We start from the raw sequence: 18,224 nt of genomic DNA, 5'->3' as shown, positions 1-18,224 counted from the left end.
TTCTGAATGAAAGAATGCAGCAACAGGGAAACTGTTTGTGCTTTATGTTTTGTTTTGCATATCGTTTTTTTCTCCTCTCTGCTGCCCAAGTTAAACCTGAAGAAGGGGATATATATATTGAGCTGTATAAGCATAGGAAGTTGGAGAATAATACTTGCCTGAAGTCTGAATCAAGTTTGCATTCAAGGACAAGTTTATGAACCAGAGGCAGGCTGAACTGTTTAAAGTGCAGTTGGAACTGTAGGAAAGTTGCTGTGACTCCCGTTGCAGGGAGCTAATTAGATTAACCGTCTCAGCTGTGTGATTTGTGCCTGCACGTAGGAGCTGTGAGAAAAGCTGAACTGCTAACAGAGTGTGCTGTGACGATTTTTGCCTACTGAGTTCTTGTCTGCTTGAAAATGTACTGTAAGTTTGATTTTTGCCAATTTACTATTTTTGTTCAATGACCTGCAAAGTGATATTGTTTTGCTGTTGCATATCTTTTGACCTGGAGGTCAGAATAAACCACTTATGTTTTCCTAAAGAACTCGTTTGCTTGGTGATATAGTGAAACCTTGTACTTACCCTATATCTCGAGGGGCCTAGACCGTTGTCTGGGGCCGCCTAAAAATCCTGAAGGTACCCCTAGTTAAAGGGGACGCGGCCGAATCTGTGTGTTTGTCACACGTTAGCCCTGGACTGCAAGGGGGTTTGTGACAGCATACAGCAAAAGAGAAAAGGCCTAAGATGCTCTAAAACCTGTTTCGATTATCGGCTCTTGGACGACCTGTCTTTTTGATTGTCCAAGTGCCGATTTAGGGGGGGGGGGGTTTAGACGTATTTCCGTTTTGATCTATTATCTACAATTTCAACAGTATTGGTCTGAAATTCGAGGTAAAATCTTTCATAAGAACATAATAAAAGCTATATTGAGACAAAATAATGGGCCATCTAGCCTAGTATCTTGTTTCCAACAGGAGCCAATCCAGGTAACAGGTACATGGCAGATACCTTAATAGTAGTAACATTCTACGCTACCAATCCCAGGGCAAGTAGTGGCTTCTCCCATATCTATCTCAATAGCAGACTATTGACTTTTCCTCCAAGAACTTATCCAAACCTTTTTTAAACTCAGCTATGCTAACCACTGTTTCCACATCTTTTGACAACAAGTTGCAGAGCTTAACTATTTTATGAGTGAAAAAATAGTTCTCTGAGAACAAACAGGTATAATATTCTCATATGTGGGTATGGACAGATACCACTGTCACTTTAAATTTTAAGGCACTGCCCGTACCACATATGTGCTGGTGCCTTCCTGTCCAATGTCAGCTCATGAGATCTGCAGTTCTTAGTTTTCCCCAGACCTGAGAAGCTGTTTTTCCAGAGTTTTCAGCATATCAAACTTTTTCCTTTTTGCCATAATTTTTGTGTCTTGTCAATTTCCTTCCCTTAAGTTCTTAAAATTTTTTCAACATTTTGTTTTCGGGTCTTTGAGCCACTTGGAACCATTTCCCTTACTGGGAGCATCAAGCTTTTTTGGGATATGGTTTCACTTAAGCTTCCTGAGTCATTGAGCCCTTTGATTTTGTGTTGGAAGTTTTCTCCTCCATGTCCAAGGTGCCTAGTAACTTCAAGCGGTGTTCTCGATGAAACAGGCCCATCTCAGATACTGATCTGCACGACTGGTGTTTTCAGTGCCTCAATCTTGAGCATTGGGATATTACTTATGCCCTCTGCTCTAGCATGTAGAAGAGGTTGCTAAAGCCTAGTGCCCAGATTGCATCAACCCCTGCACTGACTACATTAACATCACATCAGTCAGAGTTGACACAGTGCAGGGATTCTACTTCTACATCATCAGTGCAATGCATATCGGGGGACCTGCGAAAGAAAACTAAAGCATGTCTGTCTGTCTCTCTCTCCTTGGCCTCTGTCTTGTGTCTGTCTGTATTTCTGTCTCTTTCCCTCCCTCCTGTTCCCCGCCTGCACCCCGCTCTCCTTCCTTTGCCCTCCCCCCCCCCTCCCCCAGCCCACCCCATCCCATTTCTGCGGCAGTGCCACCAGCCTCCAGCGCCATGGCAGCGAATAAACAGATCCTCAACCTCGACCCGCCCAATGAACGGAAATTCAGAGGTAAGGGGTATTGGTTCGCTGCCGGGCAGGCAGAGAGCGTGGCTCCTGCGAGCTGCAATGGTGCTCTGACCCAGAGGGGATAGTGGAGGTAGAGGAAAAGACCGTGCGACCAGGGAGCGGCAGTGGTTGTGGCCTTCCTTCCCCTAGCTCTGTAGCTCAGTCGCCGCTGCCACTTTCTCTCCCCAGTGTTAGCTCTGAACGTGCGCACATGCCCCATGCGCTCCAAATGTGCGCACACGCCGCACGCACGCTACACACCGCAAATCGAACACGGCCATGGAGTCAGAAAGCACGGCAGCAGAGATCACAAAATTGTAAGTGCGCATGCGTGCTTAAGGTTTTATTATAGAGGATAAATTTCTATACCCCAGCTCTGATCAAAGAGCAAGTGCAGTATTTTACAGCCAAATAAACTACCTTCGTTTCTATATATTCAAGTGCAGCACAACAAAGAAAAATGGGGGGACCCAATGATTTACAGGGTCTTGTTGGATTTTTATCACAGTATTTTTTATCATTGTACTTTTTTAGATTGAATTTTCATGGTTTTATATGTCAGTGTTTAATAAATTATCTCCAGAACATCTGTATCCACAGTTTTTGTTTTTATATATTCAAGTGAACTTATAAGGCAACTGCACTACTTTCTCCGTGCCAAGCTTGTAAGATTCCATTAGTGCTGTCATATTTTGGCCCTATGGTGTAAAATGTTAAGTAATGTTATTAAAGACAGAATATACCTGTAGAGGCAATGTGATTTTGAGAGACAGGGAGGATAACTGAGAGCACAGAAGAGGGTACGAGGGACCAAGTGATGGAAGGAGTCCAAATTCAAAATGTCCCCACTGAGGGCTGTCAGAATTATATATTTTTTACCTTCAAATCAGGTGCTTCTGCTCTGTGCATCAGATTCTACGCATTTGAGCAAGAGTGTATCAGAGGATAAAATGTCTTGTTGCGTGATGTTTTGCCAGCTTGACTTAACAGGTTTTTTTTTTTGTTGTTGTTGTTGTTGTTCTTGGTATACTGAAAAATGTCCCAGATGTCTATATTAATGAAACAAACTTACCATGCCTGATATGTTCTGTCAAAGAAAAAGAACAAAGTTTGCAAGCAGCAAAGACCCATGTGAAGTCTGAGCACAGAAGATAAAACTAACACCTGCTGCCTGGTCGCTGTTCAGGGCTGATGCATCTACAAGCTGTTTGTATTTGTGAGATAACCAGATGGGATGCAAAATGGGGAGGCAAATTCCTCGGCGATTCGAGGAGTGGAGATTGATGGAAAGCTGAACATGAGGCTATTTTTTTTGTGCTGTGGTTATTGTTAATATGATTTGATTTTTTCTGGGGAATATTTTTTTTATTATTAGTGGGTTAAAGGTAAAATGAAAGACCACAGGAGAAAGAAAAAAATGCATTTTACCCCAATTCGGCATAAAGACTGATAGATGGATTTAAAGGGAAAGAGAGAGGCATTTCTCCCCCTCTTTGATATTGCTTCCCCTCCTTCTTATAATGTCTCGTGTACTGTCTGACCTGCTTAGGAGACAGCGTTATGGAAATGTATGCAGCTTCCTGTTCATTTATGAATAAATAACTCTACATGAAAACAAATTGACGAAAAACAGAAACAAATCAAGCAGTAAACCAAGGAGGGGTTATCAGCAATTTTGGCTTCTAGTGCCTGATGGTTTTTTTTAATATTCTGCTCACTCTTGTAAGTGTTAAGTGGTGTGTTGCTGTCGAAAGGAAATTGAACAATGCTATTCTTCTTTAATTATTCATTTCTTTAAGGTGTAAAATAAGGCAATAAGGTTTGAAAAATGAGAGATGCATCTGAATTTTAGTCCTCCATTTTTTATATGTTATAGGAAAGACGTGACATACAAGCTAGGACTTAATTGTAAGCAATGAAAAGTCAGAATATGCAAAGGGTACTGCTTGCTTCAAGTAAGAGCCAGTATGGTATGTTACCACTAAAACTGTTTTAATTGATTGGGAACAGCACTAATATGGGCAGGTTGTCTACTCAATGTGACCACTTAGAATAGTATAAACTTGACTCAGTGGTCCTATCCAAAAGAATAAAAAGTGGACGAGGGAGCTATTTTGACTCACAATGTTGCCCAACCAAAACAATAATCAAAATGTGGAGGAAAAAAAAAGTTATACGATCAAAATGCAAATGGCACCAAAGAGTTCCACAAGAGAAATGAAACAGAAGGTCAACAAAAATTGTGGAACAGGATCGGATGTACCAGTTGCAGTTTAATAAGTGCCCAGACAACATAAAAGCAATCCAACAATCACAAGTAAAAACCAAATAATATATAAAATTACATGTGACCCTGTTTGCATGCACTAATCAGTGTGCTACTAACAGTGGTGTACCTGGTAGGGTGGGACCCCGGGGCAGAGCACCCCTTCCTCTGGCCAGAACAACCCCCCCTCCAAGTAGTGGAAAGGTGTGTGGATCGGTCACTGGGTTGCAGGCTGCCTGTGTATGGCCGTCGGCTCTGCTGATTCCCCATCCCTGAAACTGGGAATTGATGTCGGAGGGGAGCGAGGGCCGGCAGACCGCAGAGTCGTGACCACTGCAGCACCCCCTTGCCCTGCCCATGGTACACCACTGGTTACAAATTTTTTTATAAATATTTTTGAAAGGGGGGGTGTCATGGCCAGAGGTTGTATATGGAAGCGTTAACCATCTAGCTAGTTATACTGAACATAACAAATGCTAACTGGCTAATACAGAGTTAATGCGTGAGCACTCAGCATCTCCTAAATACTTTACTTCATATTTTGCTACTGCTGAAAAAAGTGTGAGCTAAATATTTGTACCAGCCTTGCTTGTAAGCAAAGGGAAACAGTATGAGTTTATAAATAGCTGCATTATTGGTATCATAATGAGCTACTGAAAATTACTCCCTTAACCTTTCATTAAATGTTGCAAACTAATGTATGGGGATTTTGATAACACCGTTTAAGTATTAGATCAAGGCAAATCACAGTCAAGTACAGTAGGTATTTCCTTATCCTTACAGGTAAGTTTGTACCTGAGGGAATGGAGAATGAAGCAACTTGCCTAATGTTACAAAAAGAATCAGTTGGATTTTAACCCTTTTTTTTTTTTTTTTTGGTTTTCAGCTTGTTGCTTTATTAAGCTACTCCCTCATTCCTGTCACTTATATCCTGCTCATAACCTGGCCTCTTTTTATAAAGATAGTTTTGGATAGGGCTACCATATGGGTTCAGAAAAAGGAGGACGGATGTCTCAATCCATCCTACTTTTTCTGAAGCCATATGGTAACCCTAGTTTTGGGCTATTTATGTGTGTGTATATATATATATATATATACATACACACAGTATCAGGCTGTTTAAATATATATCCTCTACAATATATATATCCTCTATAATAATCCTCTATATATCCTCTATAATAATCCTCTATAATAATCCTCTAAGCGCGCATGGGCATTTAGGAGGCTGTGCTACCTGATTCGTGCTGTGTCCCTCCATGGCCGTATTTGGTGGTTTGATGAGGCGCACGGGGCAGCTTGAGGTTTGCAGTGGCTTGAGGCGTGCGGTGCGGCTTATAACAGCTGGCGGCGCGCGATGGCTTGAGGCGCATGTGCCAGCTTGGACGGCTGTTGGCGCTGAAGGAATTTGAGTGGCGGTTTAGGAACTGCTGGAGGGTGTCCTGCTGGTACTGCAGGTGAAAGGGGGCTGCTTTGGGGGGAGGGGTGTGCTGAGAGGAAGACAGCTTTGCTCTGGTGTGAGGGGAAGACAGAAGGGGGGCATGGAGAGACAGTCAGGGAGAGGGAAAGGGGGCTGCTTTGGGGGGAAGGATGTGTTGTGGGGCATACAGCTTTGCTCTGGGGAAGACAGAAGGGGGCCACAGAGAGACAGTCAGGGAGAGGGAAAGGGGGCTGCTTTGGGGGGAGGGGTGTGCTAGGGGCAGACAGCTTTGCTCTGGGGGAAGACAGGTCATGGAGAGACAGTCAGGGAGAGGGAAAGGGGGCTGCTTTGGGGGAAGGGGTGTGGCTGGAGAGCAAACAGCTTTGCTCTGGCGGGAGGGGGGGAGACAGAAAGGGACCACGGAGAGATAGTCAGGGATGGCACAACAGAATAGGCAGGCAGGGGGCCAGAAAGAGAGACAGAGAGACATACAGAAAGAAAGACAGGGGCCAGTGAGAGAGACAGAAAGAAAGACAGACAGACAGCAAGCATCCAAGAAGAGAGAGAAAAAGAAAACAAACAAACAAACAGACAGCAGCCAAGGAGAGAAAGAGAAAGAATGACAGACAGAAAGAAATACACACAGACAGACAGTAGCCAAGGAGAGAGAGAAAGAAAGAATGACAGACAGAAAGAAAGACAAACAGACAGGGGCCAGGGAGAGATAGAAAGAATGCTAGACAGACAGCGTCCAAGGAGAAAGAGGCAAAGAACCCGCCCCCCCCCCCCCCCCAGACAGACAGACTATCACCCGTTAATCTAACGGGTTTAAACACTAGAACTGTATATATATATATATATATATATATATATATATATATATATATATATTGTGGCCATCAGTACAACCCTGGATAGGGGTTCATAGAAATCCTGATGACTACACCAAAACATATGCTTGCGTGTGACCCGGCCTGGAGTCACCCTGCAGGACTGGATTCAAAATCAAGAAAAAAAAAACACCAAAAAGTCACAGCACTCAATCAGTTAATATAAATGGTTCAGTTTACTCACTGTTTCCATAGCAGGTAAGTAATGCCTTAAACAGTCCACGAATATCAGCTCATATTCCTTATTCAGCATTCAAAAGAAAACATAATACAAAAAGGAAAACTTCCAAGAAAAAAAACAAGTCAACTGCAGTGGATACAATTAACTTTACACTTTGTGCTTTACTGCTTCTTCAGTCTCACCTCCTCTTGGAGACCTTAGCTTCCAAACAGAGCTTAAGCTAACTGCAGAAAAGCAGTTACTGCAATCAGTCCATAAGACTACAGTTCACTATTTGAGTTCATTCAATTTTGTTAGTTCTTGGCAAAATAAAGAAAGCCTCTGACAGACCTTAATTAGGACTGCCAGGTAACGGGAGAGAGAGAATTAGGTTTTGCCAAAAATTGCTAGCCTTCAAAACAGGCTTTCACATTCCCACCCAGTTGAATGCAAAACCTCTCCCTCTATCTCTCTCTCAGCTTTCATACAAACACAATCAGCATTCAAGGTAAAACACAGCTTCCAAAAACAGCCAAAAGAAAAAAAAAAATCACTCACTGATTGTGTCTCAAAGTCCAATTAACCTGCATAGGCTCAGGGAAGCTATCCTCTCCAGTAACACAGGCATCTTGACAGTCCATGGGTTCTTCCAATTGAGACCATTCTCTTGACTGCTCAAAATCCTCTACTTCCATGGCCTGAGGTCTGTTGTCCCTGTTCAGCTCATCAGGGTTCCTAGGGAGGCAAGGCTTTAACTTCCTCCCTAGTTGGCTTCCTTTCCTGCTGTCTGGGACAGGTTTATATCCCTTGGGACCCCGCCCTGCTGTGTCAGCCCTGGCAGTGTTCCAAGGGCCTCTTGGGCTCCCCCGGTGGTCAGTGCTATTATTTAGCTCATTCATAACCTGATCCTTCCCAATTCCTCCCCGGGATTTCTGTTTCACCTTGTTGCCTTCTGTTCTGACTGGGACCTGTACTGGCAGAAGGCCTGGCTGGTCACATACCCCCACCCTTAAATGGCGCTTATCCCTATAAGCCCAAGGAGTAGGGGAGAAAATAAAGCAAAACGTTTACTCGTCTTATTTGTGTCTCCTATTTCGGTATCTTTTCTCTTCTGGCCGAGGATTCGAGCATAGATTCTCAAAATCCTCTGGCCAATGGAGCACAGCGGGTTCAGGGTTCTTAGTGTCTTGTTGTTTACAGGATTCAATACCTTCTAACCCTTCCACCCTCTCCGTGATGGCCGTAAGAACCTGGGCTATTTCCTCGACCCGCTCTTGTATTTGTTCTTGCAAATCAGTCACACTACCCCCCACCCGCTTCACCGAGGCCTCCACCGAGCCTAACTGAACCGCTTGCCGTTCTATTTGGCTCTTATTATTCTGGCCTTGTTTGGCTAAACTACCAGGTTCCAACCCTTCGGTGACCCAGAGTTCCTGTGCGGTTTGAATTTTCTTAAGTTGTGCCTGCAACTCTTGTTGTTGAGCGTGACTACCAGATACCCTAGATTCTAATTCCTTCACTTGGGATTTTATCTGGTCAATTAGTTTTTCAACCGAGTGTGAATGTTGCTGCGACTGTGAAGAGATTTCCTGTTCTAGGGTCTCTCTTAGTTTTAACACAAGATCATTGTTATCCTGTTTTCGTTCTGCATTTCTCTTAAGGCCCTCATCTACCCACTGAGAACGTACTGCAGCTAACTCTTCTTTCCAACGAGCAGCTTGTGCCTTGTTCATATCCTGTACTTCGGTTTTCAGTGCGACTAACTCCTGTTGTAAATTTCCCCCATCCTCCGTAACTTGCTTTGTACTCTCAACATCTGAGCTCTGGGCCTGGCTTTCCTGAAAGTTTTCCCCAGAGGAGTCAAGAACAGAGGTTTGCGTATGATTAGGGGCACTCCTATCCGAGGATCCAAACCCTTTTTCCCCCCTTCTGGTATCCCTGAGATGAACCCAGCGTTCTACCTTAGGGAACCAGACTCGCTCGCATAATAACTGCGCAATTTTATCCCCAGGTTGCACCTGGTAATCTGCATCCCCATGGTTTACCAATAATACTGTAACATTACCCCTATAGTCCGGATCAATTATCCCCGCAGCTACGTCTAATGAGTGCTCCGCAGCCAAACCAGATCGGGGACCTATCCTTATGTAGGAGCCTGGCGGAGGGGCAACCTGCAGATCGGTCTGTACTCTAGCTCTGCCTTTAGCCGGCACTATCTGCCCATAAGCTGCATAGACGTCAATACCTGCCGCCTTTGAGTAGGCTTGAGTGGGGGCCTTAGCATTCTCCGACAGGGGTACCCACCTAAGCGTGGGCCGCCACCCAGTCCTACCGGTTGTGAAAGAAGATTGTCTTCTTTTCCAATTTTCCCTACTGGTATACCCTCTTCCCTTAGCCTGAGCTCCCAACGCCAGTTTAGGCGAAGGTTGAGAATTGGCTAAAGTTTTATATCCCCTGGGTCTAGTTGGTTTAACCAGCTTCTCCCATCCAGACCAATCCCTGCCCAGAATCACCGGGAAAGGGCATGACTGCACAACTGCAACAGGAAGATTATATTTCTCCTTATTGTGCTCTAACTCTATTTTAGTCAGTGGGTATCGTCTAGCATCCCCATGCACGCATCTCACCGCCACTTTATTCCGCCCACCCTTCCTTAAGGGAGGGCCTCCAATCCGTTTCCACATTTGGCGTGAAATAACGGATTGTTCAGACCCTGTGTCCAATAATGCCATTACTTTTTCCCCAGCAACCCACACTGGGACCTGGCATCCTGACATGTCTGGTCTGTTAGACTCCCGGTACATTACTAAGTCTCTCCCTTCCTGACAGAACCTCTGGGTATGTCCGGCTTTTCCACACCTATAGCACTTCCTTTTACTGCTCGGTGTCTTAGGCCATGATAAAGGGGTAGAGGTAACTCTAACGAGGGGTTCCCTATCCCTCCTTACCTCTAACCCACTAGAGTTTTGCCACAGAGTAGGTTCAAGTAGCGGTCTCCGACTCGGGCCTACTCCTGAGGGATTTGGGCTAGCAGAAATATGATCCCTACTTCCCTCTAGGGTCTCAGGAGTGAGCAAGACTTCTGGGATATCTCGGGGAACAGTCTCTAACCACTCTAAATGTGTAGAAATGTTAAATCCTACCGGAGCGGGCTGCAGAATACTGGGTAGAGTTTGACTTGCCAGAGGAGTTAAAGTCTGTTGTAATATATGGGCAAAGACTTTCGCTTGCTCTTGTATAGTCCTCCTTAGCTCCTCGTACTGCCGCACCATTGCGTCCAGACGAGTTTGCCAACGTGCCTCATTGGTCTCCAACAGGCCTCTCAGTTCCTCGGTTTGTCTCCGGTCGTCCTCGGCCAGTATTGCCAAAATCGGGCCTTGCTCCATGGTAACCTCCTGAAAAGCAAACAAAAAGAAAAGGAACCCAAGTGTGGCTGCTTGGTACCAATGTTCCTCCCCTTTACCAGACCCCCCAGCCTAGGTACCCTTACCAATAGTACTGGTGAGTCTGCGCCCTGGGTTTTGGGCCTCCTTGGCCCCCAGTCGTTCTCCGCACGGCTTGCTCCCTCTGGCACTCCGGATCACTGGAACCGACACTGGAACTCTGGTCTCCTGGAACAGGTTCTGGGTGGAACTGGCTCACAGCTCCGGAAGGTGGATGCGACTTCGACTGGCTCCAACTCACACTGACTCTCCACAGCTTTCCTTCCTAGGATATGCTGCCGTTCTGTTCCACGTATTTCCGGGTTCCGGCTGTAAACCACTCCTTCAAGTAGGTTTCTGGAACTCCAGAGAAAATACTCGAAAAAACAAAATATTCTTTTAACCACCAACAATTAGTTCATTATCCATGTGGTCCAAAATTCAAAACAACATACAGAAAGCTACGTATGCCTTCTTCAGCACAAGTCCAGAAATTGAAAAAGCCAAAAAGAAAAACGTTTTTTTTTTTTTTTTTTTCAAATGTAGTGCTCACAAGTGTCCTGCAGGAGGTGCAAACATCCCACTCCTGATACCATTATGTGGCCATCAGTACAACCCTGGATAGGGGTTCATAGAAATCCTGATGACTACACCAAAACATATGCTTGCGTGTGACCCGGCCTGGAGTCACCCTGCAGGACTGGATTCAAAATCAAGAAAAAAAAAAACACCAAAAAGTCACAGCACTCAATCAGTTAATATAAATGGTTCAGTTTACTCACTGTTTCCATAGCAGGTAAGTAATGCCTTAAACAGTCCACGAATATCAGCTCATATTCCTTATTCAGCATTCAAAAGAAAACATAATACAAAAAGGAAAACTTCCAAGAAAAAAAACAAGTCAACTGCAGTGGATACAATTAACTTTACACTTTGTGCTTTACTGCTTCTTCAGTCTCACCTCCTCTTGGAGACCTTAGCTTCCAAACAGAGCTTAAGCTAACTGCAGAAAAGCAGTTACTGCAATCAGTCCATAAGACTACAGTTCACTATTTGAGTTCATTCAATTTTGTTAGTTCTTGGCAAAATAAAGAAAGCCTCTGACAGACCTTAATTAGGACTGCCAGGTAACGGGAGAGAGAGAATTAGGTTTTGCCAAAAATTGCTAGCCTTCAAAACAGGCTTTCACATTCCCACCCAGTTGAATGCAAAACCTCTCCCTCTATCTCTCTCTCAGCTTTCATACAAACACAATCAGCATTCAAGGTAAAACACAGCTTCCAAAAACAGCCAAAAGAAAAAAAAAAAATCACTCACTGATTGTGTCTCAAAGTCCAATTAACCTGCATAGGCTCAGGGAAGCTATCCTCTCCAGTAACACAGGCATCTTGACAGTCCATGGGTTCTTCCAATTGAGACCATTCTCTTGACTGCTCAAAATCCTCTACTTCCATGGCCTGAGGTCTGTTGTCCCTGTTCAGCTCATCAGGGTTCCTAGGGAGGCAAGGCTTTAACTTCCTCCCTAGTTGGCTTCCTTTCCTGCTGTCTGGGACAGGTTTATATCCCTTGGGACCCCGCCCTGCTGTGTCAGCCCTGGCAGTGTTCCAAGGGCCTCTTGGGCTCCCCCGGTGGTCAGTGCTATTATTTAGCTCATTCATAACCTGATCCTTCCCAATTCCTCCCCGGGATTTCTGTTTCACCTTGTTGCCTTCTGTTCTGACTGGGACCTGTACTGGCAGAAGGCCTGGCTGGTCACAATATATATATATTTAAAAATCATGAATAGTTGAGTTTTGCACTGGCTGTTCAGCTGTCCTAAATTCACCTGCTTAGTTTATGCAGGCCTCAGTTGAATATTGCCAAGGCCTACATAAGCCTTGATTCCTTCCCAGTCCCCTGGCCCACCCCTGACTCGATCACTTTTTTTTTTTTTTGCCAATCAGAGTCAATATTCAGTGGCACTGAAGATAGGGTTACCAGATTTTACTTTAGTAAAATCTGGGCCCCCTAGACCTGCCCAGTTCCACCCATCCCCACCCCATTATGCCACAGTTTTACCCCCCAATCTCGCCCTAGCCCCGCCCCATCCCTGCCTGCTCTTGTTGAGCATGAGGGCATCCTCGCATGCGCGGATGCTCTCCCGTCTAATGTGATTTCGAGGAAGCTTTTCAAAACCCAGACAAAGTGCTGGGTTTTCAAAAGTCGTCCAGACCCCCCCGGACATGTCCTCGAAAAGGAGGACATGTCCAGGGAAATCTGGAAGTCTTGTAACCCTAACTTGAGGAGAGTGTGGTACAGTGGTTAGATCTATAGCCTCAGTACCCTGAGATTCTGGGTTCAAACCCCACACTGCTCTTTGTGACCAGGGGCCAGTCACTTAATCCTCCACTGCCTCAGGTACATTAGATAGATTATGAGATGAGCACACTGGGACAGATAGGGAAAATGCTTGAGTACCTTTGTGTGAATCACTTTGAATGTGGTTGTGTAAATACCAAAAAAATGGTATATAAGTTCCTATCCATTAGTCCCCATGAATATCAGTGATTGGGTGACTATAAGCAATTTAAGTGGTCCAGAGTCTCTCTGGCCTACTTAAATCACTCTAAATATCAGCACCAGTATCTGTCTATGCTTTCTAATAAAAATCGTTTCTAGGTAGTGACTGTTGCTTTGGGGCATTAAGATCCCTGTTTACCAAAGTGTGCTAAGATTTTGCAAGTTAACAGTTAGCAGCTGCAAAACCTCTTTGGTAACTTTTGGAATGTTCTGAGCATTTCTAAGAGGGCTGTCATGTAGTTAACAGAGAAAAGTTCCACCACCCTGTGCTAACTGCATGGCAAATGGCCTAGTGCAGTTAGCTACATTTTCAGACCTGTTGTGATCTGCTCTATGTTATCTGTTGCATTAGCAATTAACATATGAAAATGCCTTTTGGGGAAAAGGGTCTGGATATACCCAGACGTCAAAAGACAAACACAAGAGAGACGTAAACTTTTCTTGGCAATGAGAACTGAGGCAGTGACGCTGGGGACAACTTTTTTATTAGCCTACCCATGTAAATGTTTAGTTAAGTACCTTGCAGTGAAATATGTATTTCTTCTACCTGAATACTTGCGTGCATTTCTTGATATGAAGAAGTTGTCTACTGCTAGTGTTAATTAAGTTGTACAGGGAACCTTACTGCTAAGCCTATTCTTTATATATCAACTTATTTCTAGAAATATTGTTTCTCTTCACATTTTCCAGGAACTCTCTAAGGATTGATTGTGGTCTAAGAAGGTTTAATTTGTTTTCTTTGAGAACTAATTTAATTTTGTATTTTTACAGCTGATTTTCTTGAACAAGGTTATCTTGTGTATATTTTGAAAATTCAATAAAGATAAAGTTAAAAAACAAAAACCATATGAAAATGCAAGATGGACCCATCCAGCCAGCCATCAAAAAAAGGCTAGAGGGGAATCCGGGGGTTTGTTGGGTCTGGGGGGGTTCAGTGGGTTTGGGTGGGGGTGGAGGTGAGTCCGGGGGGGGGGGGAGCTGAGCAGGCTGGCAGGGAAATGGGGGTGTCCGACAGGGGCATCCCTTCTGCCGGCGATCTATGGGGGGGGGGGCTTCCATAAACTTATTACGGCAGGGCAATCCCTTGCCACAACAAGCTCAGCGGTAACCTGATTCTCTAATCGGCGCCTATAACATGGACGTCGGTTAGAGAATCGGGTTATTAAGGGCTTAGGCGCGATTCTGTATAGGATGCCTATGTGTGATTCTCAAAAGCCACTTGGGTGGCTTCTGAGACTGGGCGTCCTATACAGAATCCGGGTCTGACAGCACTTCTTTGGGTGTGAGCCACTTGTAGCTGGAAAAAAAATGTCATTGAATATCAACCCCATATTTGTATTTATTTATTTAAAATATTTATAATCCACCTTTGTCGACTCAGAAAGTACACATGCATAATTCCAATTTACAACATTACAAAGAAATCACATACCACAGTAAAAATAATAAAACACTGGTGCATTCATATATCTTAACAACTATATCATCAATCAACTACACCCATTTACCAAATGGCATCACTCTCTTACAATATCAAAACATGCACTTAAAAGAACCTGAACAGATAACAAGCCCTGCTTAAAGGGGACATTATTATTAGCAGAGAGGCCTAACATATTAGAAAAAGAGATATTAACGTAGGAAAGCTTGCACAAACAAATACATTTTAAACAACTTTCTAAATTGCAATAAATCTCTACAAAACCGTAAGTTTCCAGACATAGCATTCCACATTGCTGGTCCAGCAATAGAGAAACATGAGTTCTTAGTCCATACATATTGGACATTATTCCCTGTCTTTATGTCTAACAACCGGCGATTCTCAGATCTCAGCATTCTTGGTGGATTATATAGCACCAGGAAAAAAAACAACAACCCTATCTGCTTCACAATGATGACCAAATCCAGGAATACAAAATAGTATTTTTCATTTCAAAAACAAATATGATGATGAATTGAACACAGATATGCCACATTAGAAAGTTGGAAAAAAAAAATTGGTTCTGAAGATATTTGTTAACATTGGTTTTCCTGTAATATATTGCATTTTAGTGGTTTTTATATACTAGCTCCAAACATTTCTTTGTAATTGAATCATTGACCTTAGAAGATTATATCAAAATATTTGGCCTTCTTGCTCTCAACAAAAAACATTGTGGTGGGTTGTTCATCTTTGAAAGCAATCGGAATGCACTGAATAAGTCATAAAACAGGAACAATGCCCTTTATCCTAGTAACCTGAAGCCAGATGAACTCTCCATTCCAAATCTGAATAGATCTTTCAATAGATGCTTTTTTAAACTAGAAGCCAATGTGCCTTCTTTTTCAGCTTCCACTGGCCTTACTTATGACAACTATTAAGCTTTTGCCTCTTCAGAGTACAGTATTTAATCAATCAGCTTGAACAATGAGGACCTTCAGAAGAAACGGTTAGTTTGTTTCATATAGATTTTTACTAGCATCATCTGAGTTCTAGTTCTCGGATACAAATAAAGAGCTCTGTGACCTATGATAAGTATATTAGTAAGAATAAAGATTATAAAAACTATAGCTATTAGGAAACCAGCTATTCTAATATCTAAAGAAAGTTCAGGGTCATTCTCCAATCAGTATCTTATTTTAATGAAAATATAAAGGTGTTTTTCTTCACTGTCTTTGGTAAGTAGCATTGAAATCATCTAAAAAGTTGGATTTTGGTACATATTTAAAGTAAACCAATCTACTAATGCCTTTTCAATGAAGTAGGTAAGAACCTTTTGGGGATATATAGCTCCTTCCATTCTTACATAAATGGCAGGCAACTAAATGTTAGTCCATATTGTTCCAGTGACCACCCATCAACAATAATTCTGTGTTCCAAGAATTAATTCTTTATTCCCTCTTAATAAGTTATGATTTGAGCCATGATGTCACAAGTAATATCCTGGTCTTCTTTTAAATTGTTGGTTTTTTTTCCCTCCTCCTGAGCACCCACAGTGGTAGTATTTCACATAATGCTCCCTATACCAGCCCCAATTCTTCTTTCTGCCATATCCCTGTGGAAACAGGAAGAAGAGCAGCATCGATTTACTATACAGTGGGAGATGCCCCTGAGTTTGCCCCCGACGAAGGACACGATAAGGGGCTCTGTAGGGCGATCAGTTGAGGCACTCCCTTCAATGGACCTCCTTTATCTGGTGAACATAGACTCTCTCCTTCAAGGTAAGTCACTGTGGTTGAATTTTTAAGCTTGATGACTGTAATTGATTTTCATTTTTGACCCAAAGTGGACTGTTCTTAAAAATGATCTCACATTATTTAATGTTTTTGAATTCTTAATGCTTGTTATACACATGGCACTTTGGGTACTATTTAGCTTATGTTTATATTTATTGCAAAAAAAAAAAAAGAATTTATATATATATATATGTATAATTAATTGATAAGTTCCAGGGTGAGCACTATGATGTTTGTGGGTTAACCCGGCTTAGCACTTCGGTGCAGCATGCTAGGACATACCCAAGAGAACTTGCTATTGATTGGAAAAAGTTCCCATAAACTAATTGCACACCTGGTACTTGGTAATCAACGTGAATTTGTTTAGAGCACTTAATGTGCCTTAGTACCCTAAGTTTCAACAAGCTTACAAGAATCGAGAGTAGGTCTTTTTTAGGCAGTACAAGATTCTAGACCCCTCTCTAACAGAGTAGGCTTTAAATAAATTTACAAGTACAAACAAACCATATTCTGTGGAATGGCAGGTTCACATGTCTGTCTTCTAGAACAAAACATATTATTTAGAAGGTCTGCCATCATAAGTCTGTAGCAGCAAAAATGACAGACGCAGGTGGCACTTACAGACTAACCAATTTATTGAGGCATGAATTTTTGAGGATCACATCTGAAGAAATGGACTCGGGTCCTTCAAAGTTCATACTCCAATAAATTATTTTATCTATACGAGGGGTGGCCAGCGTTGGTCCTTGAGGGCTGCAATCCATTTGGGTTTTCAGGATTTCCCCACTGAATCTGCATGAGATCCATTTGCATGCACTGCTTTCATTGTATGCAAATATATCTCATGCATATTCATTTTGGAAATCCTGAAAACTTGACCTGGTGAGGGCCGAGGTTGGACACCCATGATCTATAAGGTAGCATCTGCCTCTATCATTTTATAATAATGTGACTCAGGTTTTATTATGATAAGTCTGGACATTAAGAATGGGGTTTGGCAATACGGGATAAACTAAGGGCTCCTTTTACTAAGGTGCGCTAGCGGTTTTAGTGCATGCAGGGTATTACCGCACGCTATACGGCTAGAACAACGCCAGCTTAATGCTGGTATTAGCATCTAGCGCGCGTGGCAATGTAGCGCGCACTATTCTGTGCTTTAATGCCCTAACGCAGCTCAGTAAAAGGAGCCCTACGTAAATGGTACCCAAATTTGGGCCTCTAGGAATGGGTCTAACAATTCTGTATCCCCTCCTTCCTCCCCTTCCCTCTCCCCCTCTGCTCCTAAGTCTCACTTGTCCAGCATGATTCTTTCCTGGTCCTCCATGCGTGGGTTGGACATCTCCCCCCCTCCCCCAACACAACCCTCCTTGCCTACCTGCCCATGCTCAGGCAGCTATCCTGGTGTTCTGTTAAATTGTTTTTTTTTCTCCTCCTGAGCACCAACAGTGGAAGCTTTTCACATAATGCTTCCCATAGCAGCCCCAATTGTCTCTGCCATATCCCTGTGGAAACAGGAAGTTTTATCAAAAGGGGTGGAGCATGGCAGAGGGAGTACACTCAGACTGGCACAAGGAGCATTATGTGAAACGCTACTGCTGCTCAGGAAAGGAAAAATCCATTTAAAGGTAGGATGGGGGTAGGGGGGAAGCCTGAGAGAGAGGGAAATTGCTAAATGTAGGGATGGAGAAGAGAGAGAAATGAGATATGTTGGAGGGGTGGGAGGTGCTGCTTCTAGATGGAGGAGCAGGGAGTTGGCCTCAGAAAAGAAACCAGTAAGGCAGACTATCAGCACCCTTGAGACTCAGTGTCCTGAGCCAATGCTCACCTGGTCCATGCCATGAGCCGGCCCTGAAAAATAGGCATCCAGTACAAGCCTCAACAGTGTATAAATGACCATACATAAATTTATACCCACTCTGAAAAATATGTAAATATATATGTTTATGCTAAAGATATGCACAGGGCAAAAGTTTCAATTCATTTGGAAATTATTTTCCAAAATTTGGAATGTTTTCTTTATTTTACACATATGTTTTAATAAAATGTGTTTTTTTAACATATTAAAAAATGTTTAGCATGCATTAATTGACTTAAAATATGTTAATTTATAGGTTAGCATGCTTTAAATCAATTTAGAGTGCACAAAATTTTTTAAGAGCAGTAATGAACCAAATATACT

The 18,224-nt window shown here is 43.1% G+C and overlaps 1 protein-coding gene across 6 annotated transcripts in view; it reads right to left on the bottom strand.

The window, feature by feature from the left end:
• Positions 1-18,224, bottom strand: part of LSAMP (limbic system associated membrane protein) — a 1,229,080-nt gene that overhangs the window by 79,032 nt on the left and 1,131,824 nt on the right. The window contains exon 8 of one of the 6 annotated variants that reach the window (XM_033941216.1): positions 15,815-15,864. The exons of the other annotated variants lie outside the window; for them this stretch is intronic. Coding sequence (XP_033797107.1) covers positions 15,830-15,864 — 35 coding nt within the window. The 3' untranslated portion in view covers positions 15,815-15,829. Of the gene's footprint in view, positions 1-15,814; positions 15,865-18,224 lie in introns of those variants that run through there. 6 annotated transcript variants of the gene reach the window in all.

The sequence above is a fragment of the Geotrypetes seraphini genome, chromosome 4 (assembly GCF_902459505.1).
Source record: "Geotrypetes seraphini chromosome 4, aGeoSer1.1, whole genome shotgun sequence".
Lineage (NCBI taxonomy): Eukaryota > Metazoa > Chordata > Amphibia > Gymnophiona > Dermophiidae > Geotrypetes > Geotrypetes seraphini.
The sequence above is the reverse complement of the archived record's forward strand: the minus strand, read 5'-3'. Positions and strand labels throughout refer to the sequence as shown.